Source organism: Myotis brandtii, unplaced genomic scaffold, assembly GCF_000412655.1.
Source record: "Myotis brandtii unplaced genomic scaffold, ASM41265v1 scaffold329, whole genome shotgun sequence".
In the NCBI taxonomy this organism is placed as follows: Eukaryota; Metazoa; Chordata; class Mammalia; order Chiroptera; family Vespertilionidae; genus Myotis; species Myotis brandtii.
In genome coordinates, this window is record NW_005362676.1 from 1486391 (window position 1) to 1507790 (window position 21400).

The window sequence follows — 21400 nt, forward strand, 5'->3', positions numbered from 1 at the left end:
CCAAGGTTGTATTTAAAAAAACTGCCCCTAGCTGTTTGGCTCAGTGGATAGAGCACTTTCCTGCGGACTGAAGGGTCCCGGGTTCGATTCTGTTCACGGGCACATGCCTGGGTTGCAGGCTCGATCCCCAGTGGGGGGCATGCAGGAGGCAGCAGGTCCATGATTCTCTCTCATCATTGATGTTTCTCTCTCTCCCTCTCCCTTCCTCTCTGACATCAACAAAAATATATTAAAATAAAATAAAAATTAAAAAACTGGATTACATGGTAAATTTTACTTCGGTGTATTTTTCCACAATAAATAAAAAGAACACCGAAACAGGCGGCATGAAACACAATTCCTCAGTTCACTGGACGGGGGCGGAGCAGGGAGGGAGGGCCCTGTACCTTTGAGAAAACGGTGGTAGATGTGATGCAGGCTCCGCATGGCCAGCTCTTGCAGCGGCAGGATGTGGTCCCGCTCCGTCCCGATGGCCTTCACCTCGGCGGGGAGGAAGACGGTGAGGGGCCCGGATGAAAAGGACAGCAGCTTCCCCTCGGAAACTTGGACGGGAGCCCCACAGCTGCGGAGAGACAGGCATTCACGGCCGGGTGAGCAACGAGGACAGGGGGACACGTGCCAATAAAAATGTGTTCGTCAAAATATACATTGAACATCTGAAGACGCCGCTGAACTGCCAGGATGCTCTGCAAAGTGAGCAGATGCTCTCCTGGGTTTCTTCATAAACCTGGCACAGGCCCGGCCGGTGTGGCTTAGTGTTGAGTGTCAATCCAGGAACCAGGAGGTCACGGTTCGATTCCCGGTCGGGGCACAAGCCTGGGTAGCTGGCTCGATCCCCAGTGTGGGGCGTGCAGGAGGCAGTCGATCAACGATTCTCTCTCATCATTGATGTTCCTCTCTCTCTTCCTTTCTCTCTGAAATCAATAAAAATGTATTTAAAAAATAACAAAAATTAAAAATAAAATAAATAAATAAAACCTGGCGCAGAAATCTACAGTCGCCAGTTGAAACTCAGCTAAACCATTGCCGAGGTCCAGGCATTTCCAGGGAGGACAGACTTTGAAGGAACTTTCCTTCCCAGGACCCACACTGTATGTTTTGTGAGCTCTATTGATCCTCATTTTATGACCCTCTTCACGTTTATGTTTATTGACATTTTCAAAATTAAAAGGGAAAAAAAGGACGCGCTGTTAGGTTCTAGTACCGAGGTTTAGTAGAACTTTTTGGCGTGGAAAAATACCCTGCAGAGCAAATAGATTTTTAATAGTAGAAGATACCTTTATTGGAGCCTTTCATAAACTTGCAGTGAAGATATTCTTGGCCAAACCTACTGACTAAGCCAAGCCACACCCTCCTCCCTGTAGCCACGCATAACCAGGAGTCACAGAAGGCCTTGTTCCTGCAGGGTTACCCAAACTCCGGAGTCTGACCTCATTCCACCTCCTGCCTGCGACCACGGGGTTACCTACAAGTCTGCACACGTTCCTCCTCTAATGAAGGGACAGACCTTGGCTCTCCCGACATCACCCGGGACAACCTCTCCAACCTCCACGGGAAACGGGCCATGAAGGAGCGCGCACAGCGATGGCAAGAAGCCCTTGGCTCGTTGGTTCATTAAGGAAGGCCCCTCGTTTGCTCATTCCTTCCACTAGAAAAGGTTCCCAGAGAACATACTCTTCGCCAGTTAATCAAGATACTTAAAGAAACAAACAGCCCGGCTGGTGTGGCTCAGTGGCTGAGCATCGATCTATGAACCAGGAGGTCACGGTTCGATTCCCGGTCAGGACACATGCCTGGGTTGTGGGCTCGATCCCCAGTAGGGGGCGTGCAGGAGGCAGCCGATCCATGATTCTCTCTCATCATTGATGTTTCTATCTCCCTCTTCTTTCCTCTCTGAAATCAATAAAAATATATTTTTTAAAAAGAGAGAGAACAAACTAACAAGATGACCCCCTTTCCTTGGAAAATGAAATGATTACAATTATTCTGATGTTAGAGAAGACGGCGTGACTGACCCTGTCCAGGGAATGAAGGAAGATTTTAAGATTTTTCAGAGGAGAGAACATGTGACCTAGAATCAGCTGATGTCACCCATCCGATTTCTTCACTCAGCTCAAGAGAAAGAACTCCGAAGGCCGCTCTGGGACCTTCTAACAGGCAAAACTCACATTCCAAAGGGAACGGCTATTCTAAATGCTAACATTATAGTTTAGTTTTCATAAAGGAATGTCTCCTGTGAGTTCAATGAAATTCACTACAGAATAGATTTTGTTCTAAACAGCGAAGCAACTGGAATAGTCAGACACTTCAAAAAAAAACACAAAAAACTGGAGGACAAATACCACCCGATTTTAAGACTTATTGTAAAAGCCTGGTAATCAAGACAATGTGTTACTGGTGTCAAAACGGACGAAGAGATGAATGGGGCAGATAGAGCAGCCAGAAATAGGCCCACACCTATCTGGACAACTAATTTTCAACAAAGGTACAAAGGCAATACGGTGGAGAAAGGTTAGGGTCTTAAACAAAGGTTGTCGGAACAACTGTATACCCATATGCAAAAAAAAAAAAAAAAAAAAAAAAAAATTTAAATAACTGAAAATAAATCTGATACCTAAATAAATCCGAGACCTATTACAAATCTTAGAAGACAATATGTTAGTATTTCTGTTGGTTATCATCAAGCTATTACCCTTATGAACCACTTGTGAAGATGAGGAAATGATTCTAAGTTTTACTTTATAATTCTTGTTTCTTAACTGAAAAAAATCTGATACCTACATGCAAACCTAAACCCTTACAAATCTTAGAAGACAATATGTTAGTATTTCTGTTGGTCATCAAGCTATTACCCTTATGAACCACTTGTGAAGATGAGGAAATGATTCTAAGTTTTACTTTATAATTCTTGTTTCTTTCCTAATATGGAGAAAATGAAGATGAGAGGATCATTTCCAAAATGTTATTACACCGTGTGGCCATTAAGTCTGGAAAGAGGCAAAAACACAATAAAAGGTTCTTTTGATGATATACTACAATATGTGGTGTGATCAGATTTTTGTATCAGCTTGGCTAGGCGCACGGTACCCTGATATTTGGTCAAACACCAGTCTAGATGTTGCTGTGAAGATATTTCTTGAAATGAGATTAACATTTAAATCAGTAGACTTTGTCTGTTGTTCTTTTTAAATATATATATTTTTATTGATTTCAGAGGAAGGGAGAAGGAGATAGGACCATCAATGATGAGAGAGAATCATTGATCGACTGCCTCCTGCATGCCCCACTGGCGATCAAGACTGCAACCCGGGCATGTGCCCTGACCAGGAATTGAACCATGACCACCTGGTTCATAGGTCGACATCCGACCACTGAGCCACGCCAGCCGGGCATAAATCAGTAGACTTTGACTAAAGCTGATTCATCTCTGTGACGTGAGGGAGCCTCATGCAATCAGTTGAAGGCCTTAGAGAAAAGGAATGCGGTCCCTTGAGGAAGAGGGAGTTCTGCCTCCAGTGTCTTCAGCCTCAAGCTGCCTCATCAGCTCTTCCCCGGGCTGCAGCTCCAGGCTGCCTACAGATTTCAGACTTCCAAGCCTTCACAATCAGATGAGCCCATTTCTTTTTCATTTTTTATCTTTTTTTTAAACATATTTTTATTGATTTCAGAGAGCCATGGAGAGGGAGAAAGAGAGATAGAAATATCAATGACGAGAGAATCATGGATCGGCTGCCTCCTGCACTCCCCCTACTGGGGATCGAGCCCAAAACCCAAGCAAGTGTCCTTGACCGGAATCGAACCCGGGACCCTTCAGTCGAGCAAGTGTCCTTGACCGGAATCGAACCTGGGACCCTGCAGTCCACAGGCCGACACTCTATCCACTGAGCCAAACCAGCTAGGGAGAGCCAATTTCTTAAAATAAATTAATATCCCCCTCCCCACCCACCCCCTCACTCATTCTATTGGTTCTGTTGCTATGGAGAACACATGGTACAAGAGTATTTGTTCCCTAACTTTATAGCCACACTGTAGTATGAGAACCCTGAGCAAAGCCATAAAACAATGAGACAAGCCAATCTTTCGTGAGTATTTACTTCACACTGTTATTGCCTTGGCAGCTGCTGTTCTTAACCCAACGGCCGACGGACTCTACGTGGAACCGCCTTAAGAATTTAATAACACAGAGGAACAAATAAAGGTTTAGAAAACTCAAAACCAGATTTCCCCTAATGCTCTCCTGGTCTCCAATAATGAGAAAGACAAGGGTCTGACCGAAACTACTACAAAGGCTCACTAGCAAGTAAGTGGATCCTCGTTTTGCATAAGGTCTCATTTCCCTTTGACAATTCTCTTAGCAGAAGTTCCTATTCTTCGAGACTGGATGGAAAGAGCTAATTAAATCCATTTTAGGATCCATCTATGAAACACCTTCTCTGCCTAAGAGGAGAGAAGAGCAGCAGGTCTATAGGATGCAGGCTGCAAGGGAGGCGATCACAGGGGTTAGGGACCTTTCTGCTGGCCATGGCCAACCTCCCTTGACCTCATCAGAGACTAAATAACACCCACAAAATGATGCAGGACAGAAAAGGGTCTTTTCTTTCTTTTCTTTTTCTTTTTAGTATATTTTATTGATTTCAGAGAGGAAGGGAGAGGGAGAGAGCTAGAAACATCAATGATGAGAGAGAATCATTGATTGCCGCCTCCTGCACGCCCCACACTGGGGATCGAGCCCACAACCCAGGCATGTGCCCTTGACCAGGAATCGAACCGTGACCTCCTGGTTCTTAGGTTGATGCTAACTACTGAGCAACACCAGCCTGGCCTTTTAAAGAGCAATTCTGGAATAGAAGCACCAGAATTGCACCTGTGACAAATGCAGGCTGAGTTAAGCCAACAGACTAAAAATGCCTTTGGGCCTTTCTAAGTGGGACTGCCTACACTCCCAAACTAAATGTTAGAAAGCTGATTGTGTGGTGCTCTCCTTCTAATAATAATTTTATCTTCTTATTACTAGTATCCAAGGCAAATCTTGCCACACTATTAATAACAGCAATAAAATGTGGGCTACGAGCTAAAAATCTGCATAGTTTGCACTACTGTTTATTTTTCTCCAAGATTTGGAACCCTCAGAAAATTCACTTTCTCTGCTACCAGATACCAAGTCACGGATTAAAACATCTCTCCCTGCTCGGAACAAACAGAACGTTCTGGCCGTCAACAACATCCACATCCAACACGGGAGCAGAAGGCCCGCTCCCTCAATCGTGGTGCGATAACACGGCCTCATCCTCGGGGCTGGCCTGCATCCGTCCCTGGATCTCGGTGATGGGGCATCTCCCTCCCCCGGGAGAAGTGGGCCATCGTGCGGATCCTGGAGGACCTCGTCAGGATCAGTGACTGACTGAGTGGAGTCACAGCTGTCACACCAGCTGTAGAAACCGCTGAGCTACACAACTCCACCGCACATTCCATCACCTCTGCTTCGCAGGGGCTCTGCAGCCACCGCCCCGCTGGTATTTCATCAGCCTGCACAGGCGCTGATCTCATCTAGGGCTCTCCAAAGATCACAACCGTGTGATTTCTCCTAGGGGAGGCTGCGCTGCTCGGCGTCCATCCCCCGGAGCCATGCCGGCAGGGGGACGGCTGTGCACAAGCTGATGGCCATCCCCTCTCTGGCCAGACTGCCGATGGTGAGAGGCAGGGTAGGCAGGGTGTTGGGGATTACGAGAGCAGAGTCAACCGTGCTAAGTGGCCTCAGAGGTGTTCCAAGCGTCCTTTGGCTGCTTAAGTGAGGGAAGCGAGGCCAGTCAAAAGCAGGTTCTGGAAGCTGGGTTGTCCTATATTAACCCCAAACCCCTCTGGGAAGCACTTTAAGGTGGGTCCCTCCCACTATTGTGGGAGGAGCTAAAGCTGTCTTTTTTTAAATGTTTTTATTGAATTTTTTAGAGAGAGAGGAAAGGAGAGGAGGAGAAAGAGAGAAGAGAGAGAGGGAGAGAGAGGCATCAATGAGAGACACATCTATCGGCTGCCTCCTGCACACCTCCTACTGGGGATGGAGCCTGCAACCCGGGCATGTGGCCTGAGCGGGAATGCAACCAGCGACCTCTTGGTCCATGAGACACTGCTTAACCCACTGAGCCACGCCAGGAGGGCTGAAGCCGTCTTTCTAAAAGCCCGACTGAGAAGAAAAGGTTATTGCTGTTCTGAAAACAAGTGCCTATCAGTCCCCATTAAATGAAACATCTGCATGAGGGGCTATTGCAGACGTTGAGTTCTAAATAGTCCAAGTGGCTATTAAAATGTATAGATAACTATACATTTCCTTTTTTGTGGCTTTCGCATCTGTGCAGATGTTCACTTCCTTGAACATCAGTCCAAGGACTGATGCAGTTATAATTCAATTCTTGGGGAGGCAGGGCGCTCCCCTATAACTTGTACTAAATTTACAGAGTTCCAGATCCGAGGGTGGCACTGCAGTGGAGGGCTGAAAAGGACAGTGTTTACATTACTGATGATACCGCCCGTTCTGTGACTGATCCTGAGCTTAGAATGAGATGCAGAGATTCATTTTTTACTTGTGTCCTGTCTGAACTCCCAGCTGACTGGCTGAACTTGAATGACAACGCTCTAACCTGCTTGCCCCAAATGCTTAGCTTCTAAAGGTATGTGGTTTAGCATATTAAAGTCAAAGATAAAATTGAGCAGGATTAGCAAAACAGTTCATCTCTCCCTAAATGAGATCAAGACCAAATAATGAAACAGAAACCAAGGCAGCAAAGAGCTGGGCCACAGGCTGAAACGGGATGTCCGCTCACCCATTGCACCCGACGACCTTGTTGTACAGGTAGGACGGCAAGCCTTTCAGGTGGGCGTTGTTATCCACGTACACGTACTGCAGTTCTCGCGATCGACCTAAATCTGGATCAGAAAGCAAAGTACCGTCACTCCTGTAACCACGCACCAATCCTATATAATAAAAGGCTAATATGCAAATTGACAGAACAGTGGAACAACTGGTTGCTATGATGCGCACTGGCCACCAGGGGGCAGATGCTCAATGCAGGAGCTGCCCCCTGGTGGTCAGTGCGCTCCCACAGGGGGAGTGCTGCTCAGTCAGAAGCCGCGGCAGTGCTAAGGACCCCTCAGGGGATGTCCGACTGTGGGAAGCAGGCCTAAGCCGGCAGTTGGACATCCCCCAAGGGGTCCCAGACTGCGAGAGGGCACAGGCTGGACTGATGGAACCACCCCGCCCCCAAGTGCATGAATGTCATGCACCGGGCCTCTAGTATAATATGAAATGTAAAATTGAATGAAATGACACTGACACAATCCAAATACGCTCTCAGCTTAGATGTGCCTTTTAGAGTCCCTACGGGGCTAAGGAAAGAGTCTCCGCTTGAGCTGACTAGCGGTGAGGCGTGTAGGATGCTCATCACGGGAGCACCATCTTGGAGTCGGACGCCCAGGGTTTGAATTCTCCTTCTATTTACAAAATGTGTGTCCTCGGTGTCCCCATCTGTACAAAGAGGGGGATAATGCTGCCTCTTAAATTCAGTGAGGATTACTAACAGAGTTTCTAAATTGTCAAGCAGAATTCTCAGCACACAGCCTCCTCCAATACCTGGCAGTTATTATTATTCTCGTGATTATTAGGAAGGGACATATTTGGAGGTGTGCCCTCCAGGAGAGGGTCAATTACGAGAGAATTCTCACCCTAGATGGTTTGACTCAGTGGATCGAGCGTGGGCCTTCAGACTCAAGGGTTCTGGGTTCGATTCCAGTCAAGGGCACATACCTCGGTTGCAGGCTCAATCCCCGGCCCTGGTCAGGGCGCGTGCAAGAGGCAACCAATCGATGTCTCTCTCTCATCATTGATGTTTCTCTCTCCCTCCCTCTCCCTTCCTCTCTGAAGTCAATAAAAATACATTTTAAAAAGAGAGAGAGAGAGAGAGAGAGAGAGAGAGAATTCTCTCTGGCATCAGCAAAAGGTACTGGCGCTCTTCTGGACTTGAACTGCACAGAAGAGGGTGGGAGGCAACGGCCTTGGGAGAGGGTGATTCATCCACTTGAGCCAAGGACACAAAATGGGACGTGGCAGAGGAGGCGCCTCTCTCCTCGGAGCTACACGAAAGGGAGAGCGCGTGCAATGAGAGGAGGCAGCGTGCAAAGACCCCAGCACAAAGCTACATAAAAGCTGGCACTGGCTGCTTCCGACATCCCAAGTCTTCGTTCCTATCCTGGGTGTAGAGGAAACAATGAGGGGTCGATGGTTTAAAACGCAAGCTGGCTTAGATCCTATCGTAGGCTTTCAGTTCCAGAGAGTTCTCTCTGCGCCTCTTCGGCTGGGGATGCTATTTTATACAGTAGGCTCGTGATGGAATGAACTATTTTCTTTTTTTAATGTTTTTTTTTTCTGCTGTTGTTGTTAATCCTCACTCAAGGATATTTTTTCCATCCATTTTTAGAGAGAGAAGAAAGGGAGGGAGGGACGAAGGGAGGGGAAGGGAGAGGGAGAGAAAGAGAGAGAGAGAGACATCGATGTGAGAGACACGACTGACTGCCTCCCCCACCCACCCCAATCGAGGGCGGGGAGCAAACCCGCAACCCAGGTATGTGCCCTTGATCAGTAATCAAACCCAAGACCCTTCAGTGCATAGCCCAGTGATGGCAAACCTATGACACGCGTGTCAGAGGTGACACGCGAACTCATTTTTTTGGTTGATTTTTCTTTGTTAAATGGCATTTAAATATATAAAATCAATATCAAAAATATAAATCTTTGTTTTACTATGGTTGCAAATATCAAAAAAATTTCTATATGTGACACGGCACCAGAGTTAAGTTAGGGTTTTTCAAAATGCTGACACGCCGAGCTCAAAAGGTTCGCCATCACTGGCATAGCCTGACACTCTAACCACTGAACACCACTGGCCAGAGCTGAACTATTTTCTATTGCAGCTGAAAGAAAACAGGAATCGACTGTGCTAAAGTCTATTACAGGTTAGCCAGTAGACCACATGGCTGTGAGTTTTTCATACAGATATTTAAACTTTCCAAGTAACACAATCTCATATAGAGGATGAAAAAGCAGTCCTGAACTGACACGAGGAAGTGGGCTGTGGGGTCAGAACTGGGTCTGAACCCTGGCTTTCCACCTTCTGCCTGCTTCGTGCTGCTGGGGGAAGTGCCAGGCTCCGTGCCTGTCACCTCCTCTGTGAGATGGAGAGAATAGGACCCAGGCCGCAGGCTCGTTATGAAGGGTCAACAGTGCACACAATGCCAACTCGATCCCTTGCATGCTAATGCGCGCTCAATGCATCTTCGTTTCTTTTACCTCTCTCTTCTGGATATAAAGAGAAAAATCACAAAAGAGTGCGGAATGACAGAGAACCAGGCCACTCCTGCGTTCGCTGACACAGCACGGCCTGCTGGCGAGGCAGCGACACCTAACACCCAGCAAGGTCACGGGCTGCAGGAGCGCGCGCAGCCGGAGAGCTGTCCGCCGGCAGAACCTCAAGCACACGGAGTGGCCTTTCTAATCATATTGAGGCTGACGTGTGAGTGCTTTCTGCAGGGAAAAGCTTTGAGCTATTTCTTCTATTCTGAAAAGAGAAAATTTCCACTCAGTAACTAACTTTGGGAATCTTTTTTTAAGAAATGATTTCAGAGAGGAAGGAAGAGGGAGAGAGAGAGAGAAACATCGATGATGACAGAGAATCACTGGGGATGGAGCCCACAAGCTGGGCATGTGTTCTGACTGGGAATCAAACTGTGACCTCCTGGTTCATAGGTCAATCACTGAACCGCACTGGCCAGGCAATGATTACCTTTGGAAGGTACCAGTGACCCACTAGCTAATGAGCTGGTGTGTTTTCTTCCTTCTATTAATTTTAATGGACCAATATCTTGCAATAAAATATGTCATGCAATAATACCCTTCCAAGTTCCTGTGCGAAAATGCTCAGGACGTGAACTTCATAAAGCAAGGAAGTGAACATCTGCACAGATGCGAGAGCCACAAAGAACTTCTTCATGTGGCTTTTTAAAGTGTCTAAAGTGTTTTCCTTTTTTCCTTCCAGACGCCCAGATCAAAGTATTGTGACTTGCAAATTAGCAAAAGCTAGCGGTCTTGCACCGACTCCAACTCTTTTTCCTTGAACTTCAAGGCTCCGGCATATGCGGCCCACATGGTGGCCGAGGGAACAAAAAGGTCCTGTGTGTGTGGGTGCTTGCTGTTGAGCTGCAGTGTAAAAGCAAGCACGGCACCGCAGCCCGGGCCAGGACCAACAGGATCTGTTTCCCGAGACCTGACCAGGGTGAGACTCGTTTCTTTTATCAAAGATGAATGATGGATTCGCTTCAAGAAAATGACAGGCCAAGAGGGACGGCACCATGAAAGCAATAGACCAAAATAGGTTGTTCAGAATGCTCTATCGATATTATACCAATAATCAGAGTTTGATCAATTGGACATATAATTAGTCATAATAACATTTTTAATGCCTATAAAATATGGGTATCTTTGTAATGAATTTAGAGTAATTTACAGTCTATTCGGAAAATACTTTAAAGGTAATATAAATTACCTACATGAGCCCAGTCAGTGTGGCTCAGTGGTTGAGCGTCGACCCATGAACCAGGAGGTCCAGGGCACATGCCCAGGTTTGGGGTTCCATCCCCAGTGTGGGGTGTGCAGGAGGCAGGCGATTAATGATTCTCTCATCATTGATGTTTCTCTCTTTCCTTCTCCTCTCCTCTCTCTGAAATCAATAAAAACTTATTAAAAACTAAAAAATAAATTACCTACATGAGGCCTTTTACAAAGAGAACTTCTCAAGCACTTTTTCAGAATAATGAATTTTTTAAGTGCTAGCTTCTTCAAATACTCACACGCTCCACAAAATCTTTTACATAATCATATTCTTTCCGATCTATTCAACTTTTGCAAAGTAAGATTTCACAGTGAATTGTAATTTAATCAGATGCTTTATACCGAGTGAATCAACAACTGTTAAATTACAACAAGTGGATTTTAATGAATTTGAATGACTGAAGTGTGCCTTTGTTGTTGGTTTAAATATGCAGGTGTCAGTATCTCTAAATCGAATTCTGTCCCACAGTTCAGGTAACAAAGACATTATTACAAGCAATGGGCTCAACACTGTGCCGGGTTCTTGGGGCACAAAAGTGAAGACACACAGCTCCAACCCTTGCTTACAGTCTTGGGAAACAATAAAGGTAGTTCATATTGACTGCGTGCTTATGCAGTATTTACGAGCGATAGTGTTTTAAAAGAATCTTATTTAATTCTCAAGAGCAGTATGAAGTAGGTATTAATATTGCCGTTACTGAGCCTTATACAAACGAAAAAGCCTTTCAAAGCTCAAGCTCACACAGCTATTCAGTGGCAGAGCTGGAATTTAAAGGTGGGGCGGCCTGCTTCACTGTGAGTTAGACAACCTCCGTCAACAGATCACTCCACAGAAGCAGGGCGCTCCCCTATAACTAGGAAATGGTACTACCGAGCAGGCTGCATGGGTGCTGCGGATGCTCCGAGGACTGGCACTGTGCCCAGCATCCAGGTGAGACGTCAGGAGGCATTGCCAGAGAGTCGAGTGATGAACAAAGTGTCCAGCTTCCTTTAAAAGCCCAGATCGCTGTGAGCTAGTTCTGTCTTCCAGATTAGGGCAGGGATTTCAATCAATCCCAGGAATTCCTTCAGAGAAGATCCTAGGGAAGGAGGCTCATGCTGACTGTCCAGCACAGACTGGGGGGGTTTCGTACTGAAATTTTCTTAAGTGGCACTTTTGTTTCTTACCAGTTAAAAGAATTCAATTCTCAGTGAAAATAAATGTATTGTTTCATTAAAGGCCAATGTTTGTTTACATACTAGTATATTATGTCAGAATGGGCCAACTACATAAGTCTGCAGTGGAGAATGTTACTAGCCAGAGTGACATCTCTTGTGTTTGTTTATTTGTTTTTCACCCGAGGACATTTTCCCATTGATTTTGAGAGAGAGTGGAAGGGAGGGGGGAGATAGAGAAAGAGAAACATCGATGTGAGAGAGACACATTAACTGGTTGTCTCCCGCAGGCCCCCTGGCCTGGGATCAAGCCTACAACCAAGGTACATGCCCTTGACCGGTATCGAACACGGGACCCTTCAGTCCATGGGCCGATGCTCTATCCACTGAGCCAAACCGGCTAGGTTCAGAGTGACATTTCTAGCTCAGTCTTTAAAAATGTCTAGTCTGCTTACCTGGCAATGCTAATCATTAGAACCCCCGATACAAATGTTTCTACAAAGAAGCCCGTATCTGACAGATATATCTGTACTAGTGGCCACCCTTTCATGTTGCTCAATAACCCGTCAGTTGTATAGTTATCTACATGTAAAATATACTACATATGTGTACATATACATACAGTGTCCCAAAAATGCACACACACTTTAACCGCTGATGGCTCAATTTTGAACATGAAATGTATTTTGATAAACACTGCCTTCACAATTATTCAAAGTGTGCAGACATTTTTTGGGATACCCTATATATGTCAATCCTTTCTCAGAGTAAATCACCTCATATTTCACATGTTTTGTCCCTAATCACATTTTTAGCACAGATCTTTTTTTTCTTTTAATCTCAAACCCTGAAATGAACTTTGTTACCTGGGCAGGAGCCTGCCTTCTTCATGGCAAAGATGGATTGAGAGAGGAATCTTCAAGACAAACAGAATGAAGAAAACTAACTCCTCTTTCCCAGTCAAGGAGCCAAAGGTGTTCTGTCTTACTCCCTGGCCTCTTTGCTGTCTTGTATCCACGCGCTCACTTACCAAGCGGCAAAAATGCAAGCCGGTTTCCGGCCATGGAGAGCTCATTGAGGCTGGGCAGCTGGCAGAGGTGGCGCGGCACACACCACAGCCGGTTTCGGTCCACGGTGAGGTACTGCAGAGAAAGGCACAGGTGAAGCCTCTCGGGTAAAGCTAGCAAACGATTGGTAGAAATGTCTAGTGTCTGCAGCTCCTTCAAATCGCCAACCTCTACAACCAAAACCAAAATTAAGATAAATCGCATCCTGGTTACATGAGTTAGGTTGAGCAAATAAAACGAATCAATACCGCAACAGTTCAACCAAATAACACCAGTAGCTGCAGCTATTCCCATAGATATGAATGCGGAGGCACGGGGTTGAGGTCTAGTATGCAAATGATCCAACCTGGGCAGGTGTCTTTAAAGGAGCCTGCCAGAACTGTTTTTATAAATATGTTTTTTATTGATTTCAGAGAGGCAGGGAGAGGGAAAGAGATAGATAGAAAGAAACATCAGTGATGAGAGAGAATCATGGATCGGCTGCCTCCTGCACACCCCCTACTGGGGATGGAGACCACAACCCCCGACATGCGCCCTGACCAGGAATCGAACCGTGACCTCCTGGTTCATAGGCCGACGCTCAACTACTGAGCCACACTGGCCGGGCAAGTATTATGTTTCTTTTTAATAAAATTGTCTATAATTAATTTTATCCTTAATAGATTTAACATTACTGACACCTTCAAAAATATTCATTGATAAGTCATCTTGGTATTAGTGTGGTATTACTGATATAGCGTTTCAATGCATTCTTTTTGGAATATTAGTGGGATCTTACTGTTCCCAGCTGGTCTCCCTGTCAGCACCCCACTCCCCAAGGAGTAAACATCAGTTTGCAGACTCTCTTTCCTCAGTGTGCCTAGAATAATCCTAACTTCACGGCTGTCTGCACGGTTTCCTTTTATGCTACACCTACAATACCTTACAACTTTGCAGCTACTTATAGAATATCCCGAAAATGACTTCCCTGTTGACAACGCAATAATTACTTACACGAAGCATAAAAATAACACGAGAGTGGCATTTCTACAGAGAAAGCAGTAGGCTCCCTCAACCATCATTCTCTGCTGATGCACACTGACCTCATCTGAAATTTAAATGGGAATGGGAAGGAAGCCACCCACTCCATGCCAGGGCAGTGACCACAGAGTCAATAACAAGGTTTGGTATTTTTCAAGCACTGGCTTTTTCCGGTGCCACGAAGACAGCTCTAATGGAAGCTGCCAACCACAGCAGGTAGGGGAGAGCACACAGCGACAAGAGGACAATATTTCAGGGCCAGGTTCCGCTCTGTGTAACAGCGTGTCCCTCTCTATGCTCATTCGCTCGCTCTAGATTGGCGGTGGAAGGCTCATACTCTGATACGTAGAAATACATTCAAGCCATAACCCTGTCACTCATCAGCCGTGCCACTCGGGTTATTTACTCAAATATTTAGATCTGGTGGTTTGATGTTTAAAAAATCATAGACAGCCCGGCTGGCATGGCTCAGTGCTTGAGTATCGACCTATGAACCAGGAGGTCATGGTTCAATTCACAGTCAGGGCACATGCCCAAGTTGCGGACTCTACCCCCAGTAGGGGGCGTGCAGGAGGCAGCCGATGGATGAATGATTCTCTCCCATCATTGATGTTTATCTCTCTCTCCCTCTCTGTTCCTCTCTGAAATCAATAAAAATATATTTTTAAAATAAAGTAAGAAATCATCTCTAAAAACACCAGAATAACATGTACCTAAAGTGATTAAATGAAATATCCATAGATTCAACAAGACATGGCAGAAAACAATTATTTATTTTTCAGCTCATTAAACTACACAATATTCTAAATGTAAATTCTAAATATAAGTGCCTTTTTAATTATGTAGTTTTATCACGGAATCAATTATGAACACATTATGTTCATGTTTGTTATGTCTAACATAGAGAAAGGAGCTCTTAGAAAGTAGATGATCTTTCAGAAAATGGGTAGGACTACCTTGGTGAAATAAAAAAATGAAAACCAATCGTACGGAGCTTGCTATCTATTCATAAGAATGTGTGGCAGGTTATGTTTAATAACAAACAATCACAAGAAAGAATAAAATTAACAATACCAGAAAGCTCACTGAAAAAAAAAATCTATTAACTATGCATTTGTCTAATAGAAGTAACAGCAAACAAGCAATTAAGAAGGCCTCTTAATTAGGAAAGATGATTACATATTATTTGGGAGCTTTCAAATAAAATGCTCTGAAACTCCTGACATCGGAGAAACACCACGGACACGGATAGGACAAAAATCACAGTTTTGACATTTTACCTGGTGCTTTGTGTGCAATTAAATGATGCCCTGAAGTTTCTTTCAATGTCATTCAAAATAAGTTACTTACCAGGTGTTTATTGGTTATCTAACCAAATGGTTGATCTGACCCTAGTAAAATGCCCTGAGACTACTATAGAAGATAAGACAACGTTTCTTGAAAGTGCTCTCCCTGAGGGCCAACTATAATCTAACCCACTGCTAGACTGAAGTGGCCTCTATTTCTTCTTTAGATACAGCCTGTCTTGGAAATGGAAAAGAATTTATTCTAAAACTTAGCATCTGTGTCATTGCTTTGTGTCAATACACGAATTGCTACTTAGAAAAACCCTTTATTGTCTTCATTCGGCAAGATTAATGGAGACCACATACGCCGATTTTCATTTCTATGTTATATTTTAGTGATTGTCTGCTTCCCAGATTTCTTCTAGGTAGGCTTTCTTCCCTCTTCACCGAGGTAGCACAATGGAGTTTTTGACCTGAATGAGATCACCAGGTGTCCATTGTTGGCATAAAACTATTATAACCGCTGCCTCAAGAAATATCACAGCATCAAAGTCCAGCATAAAAACTTATTTTTTATTTTATTACGTTGAAGAGAATAACTACAAATAATCCATATTACACTATCTGAATAAAATATCATTATAATGATTGCTTTCATTTCACTTTCTAAACTCAAATTAGTATAGGGAGTCCGGCTGGTGTTGCTCAGTGGTTGAGCATTGACCTATGGACCAAGAGGTCAAGGGTTCAATTCCCCGTCAGGGCACATGCCCGGGTTTCGGGCTCGAACCCCAGTAGGGGGTGTGCAGGAGGCAGACGATCGATGTTTCTCTCTCATCGATGTTTCTCTCTCTCTCCCCCTCTCCCTTCCTCTCTGAAATCAATAAAAATATATTACATAAATGGCTTAAGAATATTTCAAAAGAGTGGGGCCGAAGGTGGTGTGAAGAGCTGGGTGAAGTCTCTCCACCAAAACCAAGCAGAACACTGGACAAAACTGTAAAGAACCAACTATTTCAGGACTCTGGAAACCACCCAAAGGCAGACAAATTCGTAAGTGTCTATTCTTGGGAACCTGTTAAAGCTTCATTCAAGAACAGTGGGAGTCTGCAGCCTTTTATTGCTTGGGGTGGCTCCTCTCCCGTCCAGGCCCCGAGCTCAAGCTCAAGAATGTGAGCTTACCAAGGCAGGGCTGACAAGGAATGGCTAGGACAGCCAGCAGCCTGCAGTCAGAGAGCATCCTTGACTTGGGGGTGGGGGGAAATCTCACAGCTTTTTTTTTTCTTTTTCTTTTTAGCTAAAAGTGGGAAATGGTATAGGAAAAGAATGAGGAAAGCATGTGCTTTGCTAGCCTGGGATTGCAGACCCCGTTGGAATGAGTGGTTGAACAGCCATAAATTTAACTGGGCGATTCTGGAAAGGAGAGAGCAGATGAAGTGCTAGATATGCTCTCCGCAAATCCTTCCACAACCGAGGAACCGTGTGTCTGTGCAGGGAAGACCCGAGAGTCTGCACAAAGTCAACAGCGGAGCAGATATGACAGCTGACACCCTCTGAAGGCACTTGACAATCCACACACATTTCAAGTCGCGTAAGACAGGAGCCTCGTGGGCTGGAAGTGTTTGAGCGAACTTCTTTCCAAGTCAATGGCTGCTCCTCAGCTATACATAGTGACTGCCCCTACGGAGCCAGGTTAAAAAACACGAGACTAAACTCTGAGCAGCTACATACCACAGAGGGGGAAAGAGTCTGAAATTTAAATCACAGAAAGGAACAAGAATTTAAAAAATAAAACAACTTTCAGAAAAATAAATCAAAATCCAAAGTTGTCCCAATATGTTAACTAGATTTTCCAGTTTTCCACAACAACAAAAATACAAGATAGCAAAGTGTGACCCATAACCAGGGTGGGGGGGGGGGGGGCGGGTGGAGAGAAGCAGTCAACAGAAACTAACTCTGAATGGGTCCAGATGTTGAACTTGGCAGAGATTTCAAAGCAGCTGTTACAAATGTGTTTAAAGAAGCAAAGGAAACTATGTCAAAAACTAAAGAAAACTATGATGACAATGACTCAATCAATAGAGAATCTAAATAGGAAAAAAAAAAAAGCCATAAAAAGAGCCAAGGAGAAATTCTAAAGTGGAAAATACAATAATTGAAGTAAATAGTCATTAGATGGTCTCAGGATCAGAGTTGACATGGAGGAGGAAAGAACGGTAAACCCAAAGACATGTCAATAGGAATTATTAAGTTTGGAGAATAGAAAAAAAAAAATCAACAGAAAATGATCAGTGCCCCAGAGACCTGTGGGATACCATCATATCTGTAATGGGAGTTCCAGAAGGAGAGGAAAACGAGAAAGTGGGAGAAAAAAATATGTTAAAAGACAATGGCTGAAAATGTTCTACATTTGATGACAAGCATTAATCTACAGATCCAAGAAGTTCAATGAATTCCAAGTAGGAAAAACACAAAGAAATCCATATCTAGACACACAACAGTCAAATTGCTGAAAGGTAAACAAAAATAGAAAAGATTCCATGAGAGCCATAGCTGGTTTGGCTCAGGGGATGGAGCATCGGCCTGCGGACTGAAGGGTCCCAGATTTGATCCCAGGCAAGGGCACATGCCCGGGTTGCGAACTCGATCCCCAATGGAGGGGCGTGCAGGAGGCAGCCGATCCATGATTCTCTCTCATCAGTGATGTTTCTATCTCTCGCTTCCTCTCCCTTCCTCTCTGAAATCAATTAAAATATATATTTTGTGCCCTGACCGGTTTGGCTCAGTGGATAGAGCATCAGCCTGGGGACTCAAGGGTCCCAGGTTCGATTCCGGTCAAGGGCATGTACCTTGGTTGCGGGCACATCCCCAGTAGGGAGTGTGCAGGAGGCAGCTGATCGATGTTTCTCTCTCATCGATGTTTCTAACTCTCTATCCCTCTCCCTGTTTTCTTTATTTGACATAGTTTCCTTTGCTTCATTGATGTTTCTAGCTCTCTATCCCTCTCACTTTCCCTTCCTCTCTGTAAAAAATCAATAAAATATATTTAAAAAAAGATATATTTTGTAAAAAAGGTATTGTTTTAAAATTATTATTACTAGCAAAAACAGCAACATGAATAGAGTGCATTTAAGAAATTAAATTTACTGAGGCTGCCAAAATATCTGTATTCTAGTTCTTCCCAAATGTTTTGCGTTGCCTAGTAAACAGTGGATACCATTTTGAGTCTCTGACAACAGAGACCTCCCCTCTGCCCGTCTCTTTGGCAGCCAAAACCTTGTTAGGACAGTGCCCTCTCTCAGGAACGCAAAGGGAAGGCCAGTAGCAGAGGAGCTCTGAGTCAGTCTCCGTGGGATGTGGAGTTTGAGAGCACTGAGCACACTGGGAGGCAGAGGCCTGAGATAAGGGAGGGAGGGAAGAGGGAGGAGGCCTGACGAGGACTGGACATCTGCCCAATCACAAAAGGTGAGGAGCAGACCATCTTCAGAACGGACTATTTTTAAGGATTAAAACCTGACCACTTTTGGTCAAGAAATCCATGATGGTCAGTATTCTTTCTTCCTAAAACTTTTGGATGGCATTTATACGACACAAAAATCTGAATCCTAAAGTCGATATAATTTGACTCCTGAGTTTACATGAAATCCCTTTTGTTGCATATTGTGGCTCATACTGCTCTAGTGTGATTCAGAGCGTCCAAGTGGTAGAATTCATTGTTCAAAGATGATCAGGATGGACAGTGGGCCCTCATTTGACAATGAAATACATCAAGGTTGGTGGGAGCCAAGGAGGAACCTCAAGACTCTTCTCCAAATTCAGAGGCAATGAGCCTGAAGACCAAGGCTATGCCAGGCAAGAAGCACCCACAGGAAGGTCAAGTGTGAGCAGACAGGAAAGCAGCTGGTCTCCAACATTCAAGGAAGCAACCGGGGCCAACCCACCCGGAGTACAGGGAGGACGCAAACACTAAGGAAGCCCACAGTGCAGGAGATGCAACCGCCACCAGCGCGCAGGGGCAGGGGCAGCCTTATAAAACCAGGCGTGTTCTTTTATGAAGTTTATCTCTGTCAGAGCTTTCTTTCATTTCCTCACACAAAAGCACATTACATTTGTATCTTATCAACTCTGTTATATCAGGCTAATTTGAATGGTATTACACACGCATACGATAATTGAATAGAGTGAAGTAAATTTGATGCATTTATTCGTTCAGAGAAAGAGAAAGTGCTTTTTACAAGTTTACACAATGCCCTGGCCGGGGTGGCTCAGGTTCCACCCCTGGGCCCGGTCGGGGTGGATGGGGCACATGCAGGAGGCAACCAATCGATGTAACCCACTCACACAGATGTTTCCCTCTTTCTCCCTCTCTCTCCCTTCCACTCTCTCTAAAAGTCAATGGGCAAAATATGTTTACACAAATACGAAATTAAAACTACAAAAAAGAAGGGTGATTTTGAAAAAGGAAACAATATATCATTTAGTGTGAATGCGTGTTTCAACAAAACTGACTTTTATTTAGATGGCGTGGGTTAGCTGAGTTCCTTTAAATAGTTAGGGATTTGTAAAGTGCAAAGCTCATGTAACGTCACGTAATGTAATCTGTGTTTCCCACAAATCCCCATTGGTCCACTTACTTGAGAAGCCCGTGCTTCCTGGCTGGGTGCCAGCATACCAAACCTGCCCAGCAGTGCATACTTGTATTTCTGTTACTAAATTAGGAAACCGGAGCAGGCAATGTCAAGGCCAAGAGCGAAGAGAAAAGGTTCGGCATCATTAGTCCGCACGGCTTCTCCAAAGCAAGATCATTGTAAGAGATTTAATTTTTAATTAGAAACACCCAAGTAATTTAGCCTAGTAAGAAGCAATACTAAGAGCTAATGAAATGAAGACAAAGGGAGAAATCAAAACATTTCACAAAAGTAGCCTTCCACATAGCCTTAATCATCCTGCTGAAAGGAAAGGAACTACCACCACTTGAGGCTTAACGTCTCAATGACTGGGACTGAAATACTGCCAGCTCTTTCCTGAGGAAGAAATGGGCAGTTGTCCATTGCCATTCTGACTAAGATTTACTAACAGACTTTACGGAGAGCACTGGTTAGAGCAGCGGTCGCCAAGCGGTGGTCCGTGAGGTCCGAAAGGTTGGCGACCGCTGGTTTAGAGCAGGGGTGGGGAACGTCTGGTCCATGGAATCATTAGGTCTGGCCCTGCCCAGGCGTTAGGGGTGAGTTAATTAAATATCTGACCGAATACAGCAGGCTAATTTTTAAGTGGATCAGTTTGTATGGCCTGAGAAAGTTGTTATAAATATCCACATGGCCCCTGGCAGATAAAAGGTTCCCTCCTCCTGGGTTAGAGAAACTGGGTAGAACATTCAAAGAGACTCGAGTGGAGAAACACAAAAAGGATTTCAAGAGAACAAAATCACTGTGTTGAAGTTCAAAGTCATTTGTAAGATGACATAAACATATAGAAGGATAAATATGAATTTTCCACTTTCCAAATTTTACTTGCCCCTAGTTAGCATGTCCAAGAGGTTTAAAAAGGCAGTGGTTGTTAATTAACATTCCTGGAAGTATTTGTGAACATATCCCAATCCTTTATCAAAATTTAAAGAATCTTAAAGGTATTGGGAGAATTTTAGTTCTAGCAATAGCTGAATAATATCATTCTTATAAGCATTTTGTTAAATATTGATACATTTCAAAGTAATATTTATTTTAGTTTTATGAAAGAATTAAAAAATTAAATGGATATTTGCTACAAAAGCTATATTTTTATGTGGGTGAAATGTATTTAATGCCAGGATATGTAAATCACAGAAAATTAAATAACAAAGTTTGAGCGCATAACAGGCACTGAAAGACTTATCAAAGATGATTAAAAAGAAAAAAAAGATGTTCACACTACTTTAGCAGTACAGAAATTAATTCTTGTTTATAAAAAAGCCAGAGACAAGAACAAGCTACAGTGTATCCATGTAACAACGACAAAAACAACAACAAAATAAATAAATAAATAAATAAATAAAGCCACAGAGAGAAGACCCTTTCCAGCACGCATCCTAATTGTCTGGTGCCCTTTCATCTAATATGTATATTTGCTTGATCTCTATAGGACATTGAAATGCATTTAGGTGATCTGTGAGTCAAAACCCAGAGCCTTTATCTTCTTCTTGCTCAACCCCACCCCCACCCCCACCCCTCCGGCCAGGCCCTGGC

General features: G+C 44.3%; 1 protein-coding gene across 3 annotated transcripts in view; it reads right to left on the minus strand.

The window, feature by feature from the left end:
- The window catches only part of LRRC28 (leucine rich repeat containing 28), a 41862-nt gene that overhangs the window by 6182 nt on the left and 14280 nt on the right, over positions 1 to 21400 (minus strand). For 2 of the 3 annotated variants that reach the window (XM_005871088.2, XM_005871089.2), the window contains exons 5-7: positions 12837 to 13043; positions 6816 to 6918; positions 387 to 562 (exon numbers count right to left, since the gene is read on the minus strand). In XM_005871088.2, coding sequence (XP_005871150.1) covers positions 387 to 562; positions 6816 to 6918; positions 12837 to 13043 — 486 coding nt within the window. The remainder of the gene's footprint in view (positions 1 to 386; positions 563 to 6815; positions 6919 to 12836; positions 13044 to 21400) is intronic. The other variant, XM_014543613.1, reaches the window with a different exon arrangement.